Source organism: Lineus longissimus, chromosome 18, assembly GCF_910592395.1.
Source record: "Lineus longissimus chromosome 18, tnLinLong1.2, whole genome shotgun sequence".
Lineage (NCBI taxonomy): Eukaryota > Metazoa > Nemertea > Pilidiophora > Heteronemertea > Lineidae > Lineus > Lineus longissimus.
This window is the reverse complement of record NC_088325.1, coordinates 8199109-8214703: the sequence shown is the minus strand read 5'-3', so window position 1 is coordinate 8214703 and position 15595 is coordinate 8199109. Positions and strand designations below refer to the sequence as shown.

The window sequence follows — 15595 nt, the reverse complement described above, 5'->3', positions numbered from 1 at the left end:
TTTTCAAAAAAGTTCTTCTATATCATACATGTAGGTTGAGGATGCTCCTTGAAAATGGCCATAATTATATAGAAAGGGTGACAACATCCGATTGCTTGGCAGAGTGCCAAAGTAGTGTTGTTGCAGTCGTCTTCCTAGCCGCTGATAAAGACTCTCGCCTAGCAGTGGTTGGCACGGTATATGAAACCAGGGGCGGGACATACCACTGTGGTGGGAATGTACTCTATTAAGGAGAGCACTTGTCAGTCCCATGGGTGTCCTTAGGGACCATCTCAAAATTTACTGATGCCAATAAAGAGGAACAGTGTTTGTCTGGGGGGAGTTTTCTAGGTGCTCAGTTCGTCTTAAATATCACTATTGGCATCAAAGGTAAGAAAACCCTGAAAGTCCAAAAGTTTGATGCCAAAGTGAGGTCTTTGTTAGTCTTTTAGAGGGGAGGGGGGAGGATGTTCACAGAGAGACTAACACTGTTCTTCTGGCATCAGTCAATTTTGAGATGGTCCCTTTAGAGAGGTTCCACTTGACTGTGAAAACCATTTCCATTTCCAGAGATATTTCATGGAGATGATCTTGTGTCACCAAAAACAAACAGGACATCCTATAAATACAAAATATTTATTGTTCAAAATAAATCAAAATATCACTTCCTCATCACTTTCGTCCGAATGATCACTCTCATTATGATCTAGTGATATTAATGGCTCGAACATGTACGGCTCAATGTTTAAATATCCTTCTGTATAGACCAAAACATCCTCAAATTCACTGCTCTCACTCTCTGAACTGTATGCGGAAGCCATCTTGCTTTGTTCTTAATAGCCTGATCTACGTCATCAACAAATCCCTAGCGGCCACATGTGGAACTAATCTAAAGTTGTGTGTGGTGGGAAATTCAAATAGTTTAAAATTGAAAATTGAAATAACTAAAAAGTGACTTTATTATTAGAATTTTTTCAAAGTCTGGGATCTTGTTTTTTTAACCCTCAACATATTTCATGAGTATCAAGCATGTTTCAAACCTAGATAATACTAAATTTAGGACATAACCTGGACATGCATCATAGAGGTTACATAACGCTGCGCAACCTGAAATTTGGTTGATGGAAATATAGCGTCCAAGGCTTTAAGATGCCTTCGCAGTTTATAAATTCAAGCGATCTCCTGGTTTCACCATTCGGGTTGATCTCCTAATGTCGCTATCGGTCACCTGTAGCTGATTTCCGGTAGGAATCAGTCACTTGAGGCTGATTTATAGCGTTGGGCATGATTGTCTCTTAGACTTCTACGGTTTCTACGTAGGTCTTACATTATTGTTATCAGTGTTAAAATTATAACCCCAAATCTTATTTATAATAACATCCATTAACCCTCTCCATTTGAACCATTCGGTTGATTTTAGTCACAGTGATTCAAAAGGTATCACTGTTTTGTCTGGTCTTAGTAAATCTGAAATATAATTTATCCCTACTTCCTTCCAATGTTTGTAGAAGATCATTCTTTGATTAATTTTGATTAATTTATTGTACCATAAATGTCCTTCCAATGTTTATAAAAGATCATTCTTTGATTAATTTTGATTAATTTATTGTACCATAAATATGTGTGTCCAAAGCCACGTGCTTGCAGGCGCCGCCTTCTTTGCCTTAGTGAGCCAATCATATAACATCTTATATTGTAGCATGTGATGTATGTTTTACCAGACTATTATGTGGTAGTATTTTCCTTTGCTGGATTTGGGGTACGATTTTTTTGAATAAGTCAGATGTAAACAATGCAAGTTTGATTAAAGAAGCAATTACACTGTTAACCCGTTGACATGAAGGTGGCAGCACCATACTGTAGTGACTCTTAAAGGGGCAATAGGGATTACACTACATCTCCCTTTCTAAATTGTCTATGTTATTTCCGAACTTAGAACTGAACGTTCGTGCACTTTGATGTGGCTTGAAACACGTTGAAAAGGAAAGTCTGACTTATCTTAGACATCTGAACATGATACATGAAAGTCCATACTTTAAGTTTAAACCAGAAATACTAAATTTAGGACATAACCTGGACATGCGTCATAGAGGTTACATAACGCTGCGCAACCTGAAATTTGGTTGATGGAAATGTAGCGTCTAAGGCTTTAAGATGCCTTCGCCGTTTATAAATCCAAGCGATCTACTGGTTTCACCAGTCCGGTTGATTTCCTAATGTCGCAATCGGTCACCTGTAGCTGATTACAGGTAGGCATCAGTCACTTGAGGCTGATTTATAGCGTTGGGCATGATTGTCTCTTAGACTTCTACGGTTTCTGCGTAGATCTTACATTATTGTTATCAGTGTTAAAATTGTAACCCCAAATCTTATTTATAATAACATCCATTAACCCTCTCCATTTGAACCATTCGGTTGCTTTTAGTCCCAGTGATTCAAAAGGTATCACTGTTTTGTCTGGTCTTAGTAAATCTGAAATATAATTTATCCCTACTTCCTTCCAATGTTTGTAGAAGATCATTCTTTGATTAATTTTGATTAATGTATTGTACCATAAATTTCCTTCCAATGTTTATAAAAGATCATTCTTTGATTAATTTTAATTTATTTTACCATAAATATGTGTTTCCCGAGGAATGTGCTTCCAGGCGCCGCCTTCTTTGCCTTAGTGAGCCAATCATATAACATCTTATATTGTAGCATGTGATGAATGTTTTCCCAGACTTTTATGTGGAAGTATTGTCCTTTGCTGGATTGGGGGTACGGTTCACTTGAATAAGAGAGATGTAAACAATGCAAGTTTGATAAAAGAAGCAATTACACTGTTAACCCGTTGACATGAAGGTGGCAGCACCCTACTGTAATGACTCTTAAAGGACCAATAGGGATTACACTACATCTCCCTTTCTAAATTGTCGATGTTATTTCCGAACTTAGAACTGAACGTTCGTGCACTTTGATGTGGCTTGAAACACGTTGAAAAGAAAAGTCTGACTTATCTTAGACATGTGAACATGGTACATGAAAGTCCATACTTTAAGTTTAAACCAGAAATACTAAATTTAGGACATAACCTGGACATGCGTCATAGAGGTTACATAACGCTGCGCAACCTGAAATTTGGTTGATGGAAATATAGCGTCCAAGGCTTTAAGATGCCTTCGCAGTTGATGTATGCAAGCGATCTATTGGTATCACCATTCCGGTTGATCTCCTAATGTCGCTATCGGTCACCTGTAGCTGATTACAGGTAGGCATCAGTCACTTGAGGCTGATTTATACCGTTGGGCATGATTGTCTCTTAGACTTCTACGGTTTCTGGTAGATCTTACATTATTGTTATCAGTTTTAAAATTATAACCCCAAATCTTATTTATAATAACATCCATTAACCCTCTCCATTTGAACCATTCGGTTGATTTTAGTCCCAGTGATTCAAAAGGTATCACTGTTTTGTCTGGTCTTAGTAAATCTGAAATATAATTTATCCCTTCTTCCTTCCAATGTTTATAAATGATCATTCCTTGATTAATTTTGATTAATTTATTGTACCATAAATTTCCTTCCAATGTTTATAAAAGATCATTCTTTGATTAATTTTGACTTATTGTACCATAAATATGTGTTTCCCGAGCCACGTGCTTGCAGGCGCCGCCTTCTTTGCCTTAGTGAGCCAATCATATAACATCTTATATTGTAGCATGTGATGTATGTTTTACCAGACTATTGGGCCATATGAATAAAAACTAGCAATTGCTTTCTCTACCGATTTTGAAGCATTTGCTTGTACTCGTATGAATAAAACCAGAGCAAATACTAGGAAAAAGAAGATTTTGCTCCACGTATTAGCAAACACTATTTAGCTTCTAGACGTTATTCATATGAAGACAAGCAATTACTTGGTTTCGAAGCAAAGTCTAGTTCATGCTCTTTACTTGATAGGAAAAGCTTCAATTTTTAAAGGTTGTCTCAGACCAGACTTGAGAATTGAAGTAGATAGTCGGTGTTCGCTATGGCTGCTTTTTTGCATGTTCGCCAGGAAAAAATTTACTTGCCACGAAAGGCATGTAGTCATGCGGGGTCATATCGTTCACTTTAAAGGTTTGACGAGGACCACGTCGAGTGGATGGCAGGGCATTTACTGTTGAATTCGGAGGAAACTCGTGGTGGGCGTTTAAATGCAAGGAACCAAATGGAGGTGTTTCTGCGTTATTTGGGTGACCCCGGGTTTCAGTCTGGGGTGGCGGAGGACAAAGGCATCCACCAAAGTACCGTTTCCAAGACATTTGCGAAGGTGCTTCCTCAGGTGACAGCAAAGGCCGGTCTTTGGATTAAATTCCCAACCACTTTGATAGAAATATGGCAGGCGCAGCAGGTCTGAAAGCGGAATTACCAGATTCCAGGTACTGTCGGCGCGTTAGATTGTACGCATGTGAAAATTCTTAAACCAGGTGGACCCGAGGGCATGGAGATGAGTACATCAACAGAAAAGGCGCTCCCTCCATCAAAGTTCAGGCGACATGTGATGCTGCCGAACAATTTACGAGCATCGATGCGCAATGGCCAGGTTCCGTGCACGACAGTAGGATATGGAAAAACTCCGACATTGGAAGATTTATGATAAACTCTCCTCATCATGGCCGAGGTGCAGTTCTCCTCGGAGACCAGGGTTACGGAATTGCACCCTGGTTGCTCACTCCGTATGCCAATCCTGTTGCACCAGAAGAAAACAGATTCAACCGTATTCATGCACATGAACGGGTTGTAATTGAGAGATGCTTTGGGCAAGTAAAACGCAGATTCCCAATCCTCGCCGGCCGTGTAAGGCTTCCTTTGGCGAAGGTTCCCAGCGTCATCGTAGCTTGCTTTATTCTGCACAACATTGCCAAGTATTTGAATGATGCACACGAGGACTTCCCAGATGTGCCAGAAGACAGTGACAGTGAAGACGACGAGTCAGATGATGATGATGATGATGATGATGATGATGATGATGATGATAAAGTGGTTGACCCTAGGGTGAGGCAACGAGGCCTGGACAAACGCCGCACAATCGCGCAACTCCTGGAATAAAGCTGGGCTACAGGTAAAGCTTCGTTTATCACCTTAGTATGATTTGTGCCGCCGCCAAAGGAATAGCTTACATAACATCATTGTCATTTGGAATAATAAGAAATGTTTGCTATCTTGATTAATGTTCTTTAATGATGACACTATGATGCTCATTACAACCTTAGAAAAATACAGTTATGGATTTCTGAATTATAGGCCTAACAATTCATATTCATCGATTCCCGAATTCGACTTCAGCTTTTCTTTCTGTTATCGGGCCACTTGTAGTTGCTCCAGCAGAACTAACCGTTGCAGTTCGGTCTTCGTTAGGTTTTCCGTTTCTTGAGTTTCTGCTGATAAACGTTTCTGCTTCTTTTCAGGCCTTGGGGGGATGACGGCAACATTTTTCCTAGTATTTTCGGAAGGCGGAAAATCGGTTCTTTAGGACGTGTCAGCCTTATCCACGAGATACGTGGCAGAACCCACTGCAGCAGAAGCAGTGTGCTTTTTAGCTATACCAATGGACATGTCACCTGGAAACAAATTAATGTCATTTTAAGCAACACATTTTAAATATCCCAACGTACATGCCACCTGGACATAGTGATATTTGAAGTACATGTATAAACTTCAGACATTTGTATGTATAACGACATTTCATTTTGAATTTCAACTTACCTTTCACACATTGATAGTTGGATTAGTGTCTGCCTGCATCAGAGACAGCAGCATCTGCTCCCACTTTTTCAGCATGATCGCTTTATTGCCCGTTCTTCTTTCATCGGCCTTGTGCTTGACATCTGTCTTCATGTTTGTTAACTTTTTCTGCAATTGCTTCTCAGTCATTTCTTGTCCAACTGCCTCTTTGTATTTCTCCAAGAATTCCTTTAGCGCAACTTTTTTTCTTTTCTTTTGTTTTTGGGAGTTGAGATTTGCTCAAAAGGACTGTGGGAACAATCTCAAGATTGAGACAAAAGTCATTTAAAGGTCGACAACCGCAGTATCCCCCACAGTGTCGATGGATGAATCAGATTCCGACATCTTACCAGCAACACAGAGAGAAAACGAATGTCAGCCAATAAACATGTGCTGCAGAAACGCTGTTTGGCGAAGTTTGGGCGATTTTGAAGGCGAATTTCGGCGAATTTGTGGCGAATTAGCGGCGATTTTATGGCGAATTTCAGGCGAATTTCAGGCGAACTTTCGGCGAATTCCCGACGATTTTTCGACGATTGAACGTTGGCGAAATTTATATCAGGCAAATTTCGACGAGGAGAGGCGAAGTGAAAATCTTGGATAGTTGTACAGAGCCAGCTTCGAACGAGGCTTTCGTTTCAAAAAAATGATTAAATTATAGCCAGCACAAAACATTAGCTATTTCTTGAATAACTGAAAATAGATTTGGATGACTAAATGAAAAATTACCAGTTAGTGTTTTTTGCCTCGTTAATGTGGTTATTTACTTATTCCTATTCTACGATACACGGCGCGACCAGATAAACGAACATAAGTGAGATCCCAAGGCAGCGACTTCAGCGCCACCGTGGGGACTAATGGTATTAGGCTGGGGATTCCCAGGTATCCTCGTGCCTACTGAATACCGGAGCGTTCAGTATTTCTCAGTGCTCTGTACATTGGCTGTACATTTTGGGCTTTATTCCTAGTGAATCGACGCAGCCCCGGCGGTCGAGGTTACCTGGACTATAGTAATAATTATAATGTTTTTGCTCTGTAGACGTGCATTGAACAGTCAGTTCTACATTGACAGTGGATGTACTATTTTTGGCCAATATTTTTTATAATCCAACACAAGGTAGCTACAGATCTTCTATTTTTACGACATTGCAACGAGGAACCGGCGAGGAGGTGATTTTCGCCAGATTGTAGCGATTTGTGGCGAATTTGAGCCAGATATATTTCGATCGGCGAATTTCGGCGAAGTTCATTGAAATACCAGCGGCGATTTCTCGGCGAAATTTTGGCGAATTTCCGGCGAATTTGTGGCGATTTTCCGGCAAATTTGTGGCGATTTTATGGCGAATTCTCGGCGAATTAATGGCGATTTTATGGCGAATTCTAGGCGATTTCTGGCGAATTTTTGACGATTTTTGAGGAGGTTTTGGCGAATTTTGGCGAACTTGTAAAAATTCGCCGTAAATTCGCCAGAAATTCGCCGGTGAATTTCGGCGAATAATTTGGACAAGGCCCCTTAACCCGTTGACATGAAGGTGGCAGCACCATACTGTAGTGACTCTTAAAGGGGCAATAGGGATTACACTACATCTCCCTTTCTAAATTGTCTATGTTATTTCCGAACTTAGAACTGAACGTTCGTGCACTTTGATGTGGCTTGAAACACGTTGCAAAGAAAAGTCTGACTTATATTAGACATCTGAACATGATATATGAAAGTCCATACTTTTAGTTTAAACCAGAAATACTGAATTAAGGACTCAACCTGGACATGCATCATAGAGGTTACATAACGCTTTGCAAACTGAAATTTGGTTGATTGAAATATAGCGTCTAAGGCTTTAAGATGCTTTCGCAGTTTACAAATCCAAGCGATCTACTGGCTTCACCAATCTGGTTGATCTCCTAATGTCGCTATCGGTCACCTGTAGCTGAATTCAGGTAGGCATCAGTCACTTGAGGCTGATTTATACCGTTGGGCATGATTGTCTCTTAGACTTCTACGGTTTCTGCGTAGATCTTACATTATTGTTACCAGTGTTAAAATTATAAACCCAAATCTTATTTATAATAACATCCATTAACCCTCTCCATTTGAACTATTCGGTTGCTTTTAGTCCTAGTGATTCAAAAGGTATGACTGTTTTGTCTGGTCTTAGTAAACCTGAAATATAATTTATCCCTACTTCCTTCCAATGTTTATAAAAGATCATTCTTTGATTAATTTTGATTAATTTATTGTACCATAAATTTTCTTCCAATGTTTATAGAAGATCATTCTTTGATTTAATGTCAGGTCAGGTTAGCTACCTGCCACTGGTAACCTGTAAGCCAGTGCCACCTGTCTCAGGCTGGTGACTAGTCACCAAGGGCGGATGAGCTTATCTAGAGCCAACGGCCATCTAGTTCTCCACTAGCATAGCCTAGTGGAAACTAGACACCCAGGCGACCAGACACACAAGTGACTAGTCACCTTGGGCAGTGGAGAAAGTTCTCCAGGGGAGACTGGCCTCCTTAGCCTTGGCCGGCAACTAGTCTAGGAGATGGAAAACTCTGATATAAAACCCGGGCAGATACCGCTTGAACAGCCTTGGCTGGCAAGGCATCTAGGAGAAGGAACACTCCAAAAAACAAACCCGGGGAGATGTCACTCGTTAGCCTTGGCAGGCAAGAATCTAAAGCAGACAGGTGGAGCCCGAGAGCCCTGACAGGCAGTCCACCTAAGGGTAGAGGAACCCCATACAAAGCCTAACCACCGAAGACGGAGGACACTAGCCGACACGGCTTGGGAGAAATCGTGTGTCCACGCGTAGCAGATGATAACCATGCAACAAACCTTAGATCGATGTGGTGTCGTCATTATGGGTAAATGCCAGGTAACGACGATGCTGGGCCTCCAGTCTCAGGGGGGCCAAGCACCAGCTACTGGCACCTCTGTACCTCCCAATGTGACTTGGGGAGGGCAGAGTTAAGCTACTAGTCACAAGATGAAAATTATGCAATGGAATGCAGAAGGAGTACGACGTAAGAAAAGCGAACTCCAACACTTCCTCAAGGCCCACGAAGTCGATGTATGCTGCATCCAAAAAAACATTTCTCAACAGTGCACACTGGTTCTCTATCAGAGGATATGAATCCTACAGACAGGACAGAGAAAATCGCCCAAAGAGAGGGGTGCTTACACTTTTGAGAAACAACATCGTGTCAGCAGAAACAAGAAGATCAGGAACAGCAGAAACCGAGTCGCTGACTGTAAGTCTAATCCTACCAAAGGACAACTTTACAGTATGTAATCTTTACTCACCAACTGACAAAGCAATGCTGAACGACATATCACCAGACTCAGAGGACTGGATCACTGTCGGAGACTTCAATAGCCACTCACCAAGTTGGGGATACCAGGACCTAGACTCAAAGGGTGAGGAGGTAGAACAGTGGATAACAGACAACCAGCTGGTCCTCATAAACCAGCCAGACGATGAACCGACCTTCTACTCCAGAGCCTGGAGATAGACTAGCAGCCCTGACCTAGCCATAGCGACAGACAAGATACAGAAAATCAACCAAAGGGAAGTCTGCGAGCAGTTAGGTGGTAGCGATCACAAACCTATCATCTTGACCATAGGCAAACAAGCAAAGCCAGAAGACCAGTATCTGCCGCCCAGCTGGAACTACAAGAAGGCCAACTGGCCTCTCTTCAAAACACTGACCAACAGGACAACACAGTCTCTCATACTCTCAAAGCGAAACGTTGACAGAAATGCAGCTGTCTTTAACTCCGCCACACTTGAAGCAGCAAAGCTTTCAATACCACGAGGGAGACGTAAGGACTACAAGCTGTATTGGAGATAATGGAGAATCACCCATCAGACCAAAATGTCGCCAAACATAACCAAGCTAAAGCACTTTTCAACCGGGAAATGTTGCAGCAAATGCGCACTAGCTGGAGTGAGAAAACTGCTTCCCTAAACATGGAGAAAGACTCACAAAACTTTGGCAACTAACCAAAACTCTGAACGATGACAGCTGGAAAAGAGCCAAAATCACTCTACAAACTGAGCGAGGCCTTGTGACTGGTAAAGCAGTTGCAAACGCCCTCGCTCACAGCTATCAACAGGAGAGTGAAACCAAAGTCACCAGGGAGAGAACAAAAGAGGTGAGAGAGAAAATGGAAGAAATCAAAGGGAAAACAACATCTAAGCCAGACGCATGCATGACTGAATCCATTTCCCTCCAAGAACTGGAATCAGCCCTAGGAAAACTAAAGATGAAGAAAGCCCCAGGCCCTGATGAGATTACCAATGAGATGCTAAAAAACCTCGGATCTGGAGCCAAGAACGTACTCCTCCAGATATTCAATCACAGCTGGAAGACTGGTCGAGTACCAACCAAATGGAAAGCGGCCAACATCACTCCTATACACAAGAAAGGCAAAGACAAGAAAAGCCCGAAGAGCTACAGACCTATAAGCCTACTTAGTTGTGTCGGTAAGCTGATGGAGCGAATCGTCAACAAAAGATTTATTTGGTATCTAGAGAGCAAATCACTCCTTAACCACACCCAGTCTGGATACAGGCAACACAGAAGCACTGAAGACCAGCTCGCCTACCTAGCACAAGACATCAAAAATGCCTTCCAGGAGAAGAAACATGTCATTGCTGTCTTCTTCGATCTTTCGAAGGCTTTTGACCAGGTCTGGAAGGAAGGGCTTCTCCTGAAGTTACTCGAGATAGGAATCCAAGGGGAAATGCACAACTGGCTACAAAACTTCCTTCACAACCGCAGCGCAAGAGTGAAAATTGATGGTACCACCAGCAACCTCGTGAATTTGAGAGAAGGCGTTCCACAAGGAGGAGGTATCTCACCCACCCTCTTTTTGGTGTACATCGATACCATCACAGAATCCTTTGAAGAACACATTGGCAACACACTCCATGCAGACGACCTTGCAGCTTGGACTGCCTGCCGATATGTATCAACAGCCATGAAGAGATCTCAGACCATGGTAAACCAAGTGAAACTCTGGCGAAAAAGTCGTTCGTTGATGTCAACATTGCTAAGATGGCCAGCATCCTTTTCTCATTATCAACGAAGAAGGAAGAAATCAACCTTCACATCGGAACACAACCAATACCCCAAGTGGAATCAACTGTCTTCCTAGGAGGAACCATAGACAAGCGCCTGACATGGAACCCACACATCCAAGCAATCCAGGAAAAGGCTATCAAGAAATTATCACTGATGAAAAAGCTGGCAGGAACGACTTGGGGAGCCTTGACCAAAATCCTCAGACAAGTATATATAGGGGCAGTAAGACCAATCATGGAGTACGCCTCTACCACATGGGTAACTGCATCTGACACTACCAAAGCAAAGCTGGACAAAGTTCAAAATATGGGCTTTAGAATCATCCTTGGAGGAATGCGAAGCACACCAATTCGGGACATGGAGAAAACAGCTGCCATTCAACCCCTAGAGTTAAGAAAAGAATACAAGACGGGGAGAAAAAAGTAACACAGGGAGAAAAAAGTAATCGGTTGAAGACCCATCCCCTACACCACGTGCTCCGAAAAGTACCGATGACGAGGCTGAAGCGCAAGAGCATCAACACCATCACAAAGGCCCTGCAAAAGGAACACCAGGACATACTGGAAAGCGAACCTGATCTATGCGAAGACCTCACAATTTCCAACTGGTCAAGGGAACGTAATCTTCCAGAGATAGAGCTCCATGTTCCAAGCCTCGAGCAAAAAAGGATCCGCAAGGCCAGAAGGCACTCACCCTCGAGATGATAGACAGAAAGTATCCCCATAGTACCTGGACAAACGTCTATACAGATGGCTCATCTCAGAATGCAGTTAGCAATGGAGGAAGTGGTGTTTTTATCAAACTTCAAGACAGAAGCTCCCACTCCATATCCGTAACATCCAGCATTCTCTGCTCAAACTACAGAGCTGAGATGCAAGCCCTAACCTCAGCCACTGACTATCTGATCACCACCCAAGAAGATGTAGGAGACAATCTCGTCCTGCTGACCGACTGTCCGCATTACAGGCCCTTATGGCTGCAACACCAGACCAACTGACGGAGAATCTACTGAAGAACGTAAGTAGTCTTCTTCAAGACAGAAGAGTAGTCCTCCAATGGATACCAGCTCATGTAGGAGTACCAGGAAATGAACGAGCAGATCAATTGGCGAAGGAAGGTAGCAAGCAGTACCAAACAAAAACCAGAATGACCTACCGGGAATCAAAAACATTACTCAAGACGAAGCTGAAAAACCAATGGAGAGACGACACTGACGGGTACCAGCCATGGAAAGACAGCATCCACCAACTTGACCGAAAAGGCCAAGTTTCCATCTATCGACTCCGTACAGGGCACTGCAAACTCCACCAGCACCTGAAGAGACTTGGGCTCCATCCAACTGCTTCCTGCGAATGTGGACTCGGCAACCAAACGCCAAGGCACATTCTGCAGGACTGTCCCTTGATGAAAAGAAGACAGGAATTTTGCCCGGAGCCATTGTCACTGAAGACTAAGCTATGGGGAACAGCTGAAGACCTGCAACAAACAGCCGATTTTGTCGCAGCGCACGACTTGAGGTTATAATGGTTATGAAAATCTGAACGCAGAAGAAGAAGAAGAAATTCTTTGATTAATTTTGATTAATTTATTGTACCATAAATTTCCTTCCAATGTTTATAAAAGATCATGCTTTGATTAATTTTGATTAATTTATTGTACCATAAATATGTTTTTCCAGAGCCACGTGCTTGCAGGCACCGCCTTCTTTGCCTTAGTGAGCCAATCATATAACATCTTATATTGTAGCATGTGATGTATGTTTTACCAGACTATTATGTGGAAGTATTGTCCTTTGCTGGATTGGGGGTACGGTTCACTTGAATAAGACAGATGTAAACAATGCAAGTTTGATAAAAGAAGCAATTACAATGTTAACCCGTTGACGTGAAGGTGGCAGCACCATACTGTAGTGACTCTTAAAGGGGCAATAGGGATTACACTACATCTCCCTTTCTAAATTGTCTATGTTATTTCTGAACTGAGAACTGAACGTTCGTGCACTTTGATGTGGCTTGAAACACGTTGAAAAGAAAAGTGTGACTGATCTTAGACATCTGAACATGATACATGAAAGGCCATACTTTTAGTTTAACCCTTTGCAGCCTGAATTGCTTTTTGCAAATTACCCATTTTTGATAGTATTTTTTTCAAAAATCATTTTAAAATACTTCTGGTACACCTAGAGGTCTAATTTTTTTTTGCAGCTGTCATCAGGTGTATACTTTATTTTCCTATTGTTTTTGCCAAAATTGGTGTTACCATGGTTACCTGAAAAATCCAAGATGGCCGCCAAAACCTGAAAAATCATATATTTTCGTCATTTTCTCCCCCCAAATTTTTTTTGTGGGTCAAAAACTGTCAAATTTTGGTGAAAAATACCTGAAAAGCAAGGGCAAAACAAAGAAAAATGAAATAAAAAAGTAACTCACCAGAAATGTTTACTTTTGTTCTTGACTTTGATGATGCTGTACGATTTGAATATTAGGCCCGATTACTCCCAATGATAACTTGAACGTATTTACAGTTTATATTGTATATCCTCATGTTATATCCTTATAAGAATGTAATATGAATGTAACACATTGAAAACACATATATATATAACTGGCATGCTTTGTTCCTTCACTGAAATTTGTATCAAAGAACCAATTTGCTGCAGTTTTTGAATAAACGTTAGCTATCCAAAAAAATTCTTGCTTGTTAGTCACTGTCTTTTGAAGCAAATTGTTTTATCAAGAATCTAACTAATGTTCCCAGTACCTAGTGTAAATATGATACAGCCTGAAACAGTTCCTGTCCTTTGACATACAGAGAGCTACATCACACTTCTCACAGCGGACTTGTGTCCTGTGACGTTCAGTAAAGTATGTGCAGCCAGGTCCTGAGTTCTTTGGACGCACATCTCCATGATGCTGGGTTGCAATTTTTTTGCTGTTGCAGACTTTGCAGTCATGTTGATCCCCACTGTGTACTGGCATGTGTCCAGTGTTATCAAGCCTTGCTTCATTCACATCATCCCCTGAGAACCTTCCCTTTTTCTTTCTCACAGACCTCCCATCAATAAGCTCCTCAGCAAGTGAAACTTTGAAATCAAGAATCGACCTTGTCTTGATATCATATTTCTGCCTCTGTTTGGTTTCAATGATATGGCCATTGTTGATGGACACTTCAATCAGATAGTAGAAGACCCTTTTCCACCATTTCACACTTTTTCTAACTGCATTGTAGAGCTGTATCTTCTGATCAGCGCGATCGACCCCTCTCATGTTGGTGACGTACTCGACTTCAGCAGGAGGAGCAGGGATAAGTTGGGCCTCTCCATCCCTGGCAAATCTTCTCACATTTGGCAACTGATCATTACCAAGATGTGGAGGTTGAATGGTTGAGAGCAGATAGACTGGTTTTTTATCCATCCACCTCATGGCAACTTGGGGACCATTGGTTCTCCAGACATAGTTGCCACGGTCCAGCCGTTTCGCCTCATTCTTTGTGACAACGATTTCTCTTTGGAAGTATCGCCTGGGGTGTGGGTATACCCTGATTGTGCCACAAGTGCAGATATGATTCTGCTGTAGGATAGAAGCAAGTATGGGGCTGGTGTACAAATTGTCTGTATACAGATGATAGCCTTGATCACCTAAACCAAACATCAGGTCAAGGACAACCCTTGTGGCTTGATTTGTCTCTGGTACGCCATCCGCCCCTGCCCCAGTGTAAACCTGAAGTCGCCAACCATATCCAGTCCTATCCTCATTCAAGCACCATACCTTGATTCCCCATTTTGTTGGTTTGGCAGACATGTATTGTTTGATGTTCAGTCTCCCCTTGTAAGGAATCATCGCCTCATCAATTGCCGTCTCCTGATCCATCACATATTCTTCAGCGAAATGAGGGGTGACCAAATCCAATAATGGTCTCACCTTTCTCAGTTTGTCATCTGGGTCAGCTACAGTCTCATCAGCAACATGGAGATAGCGTTTGATCTGAAGAAATCTGCCCCTGGCCATAGGATCTGCAATGTTGGTAGCAAGTAACTTATGTTCTGTTTGAAAGTACATGTGGTAAGTAGGAAGACGAATGATGCCCATCAGCAATGTCATACCAAGGAAAATTTCTAGCTCCGGCATAGATACATCATACCATTTGGACCTATGCTTCTGTGGATTCTGTACCCTTTGTCTATTGGCATAACCATTAGTTTCATCAAGAATGTGCTGCATGACATCAGGAGTGAAAAACAGTTGAAAGTATTGCTTGGCCTTGGCCCCCTTCACTTCATCTTCAGTCATGTATCTTGTAGGCTCAGGGGTCCCAGCATAGTCCCAGATCATGTGTGCCATTGGATTATATGCTTGATTCCACCCATTGGCATCTAGGTTTGCCAATGCATCATAATTTGGAGCCACAGGGCCTATTGGTATGACCCTTTGACCCCTTCCTCTACCTCGCCCACGACCACGACCACGTCCACGCCCACGACCACGTCCACGTCCACGACCGACTGGCAGAGGGACAGGGACAACAGGAGGCCCAGACCCTTCACTACCACCACTAGAGTCACTGCCAATTGCATCCCCTCCACTATTGATACCGGTATCATTATCACTACTTGCATAGCTTGAATTGGGGCTGGGGGTAGCTTGTCGACGCTGTCTTCTTCCTCGTCCCCGACCGCGTCCGCGACCACGTTCTCGTCCGTAACGGACTGGCTGAGGGACAGGGTCAACAGGAGGCCCAGACCCTTCACTACCACCACCAGAGTCACTGCCCATTGCATCCCCTC

At 42.5% G+C, this 15595-nt stretch overlaps 1 protein-coding gene across 1 annotated transcript; it reads right to left on the bottom strand.

The window, feature by feature from the left end:
- Nucleotides 1-13556: 13556 nt before the first annotated feature.
- LOC135502213 (piggyBac transposable element-derived protein 4-like) lies at nucleotides 13557-15152 on the bottom strand. Its single transcript, XM_064794868.1, has one exon. It carries the CDS (start codon nucleotides 15150-15152, stop codon nucleotides 13557-13559), a length of 1596 nt encoding a protein of 531 aa, XP_064650938.1.
- Between the last annotated feature and the right edge of the window lie 443 nt (nucleotides 15153-15595).

Excerpts from the sequence above, each read along its gene's own strand:
- LOC135502213 (XM_064794868.1), bottom strand. The coding sequence starts at position 15,152 with ATGGCACACATGATCTGGGACTATGCTGGGACCCCTGAGCCTACAAGA.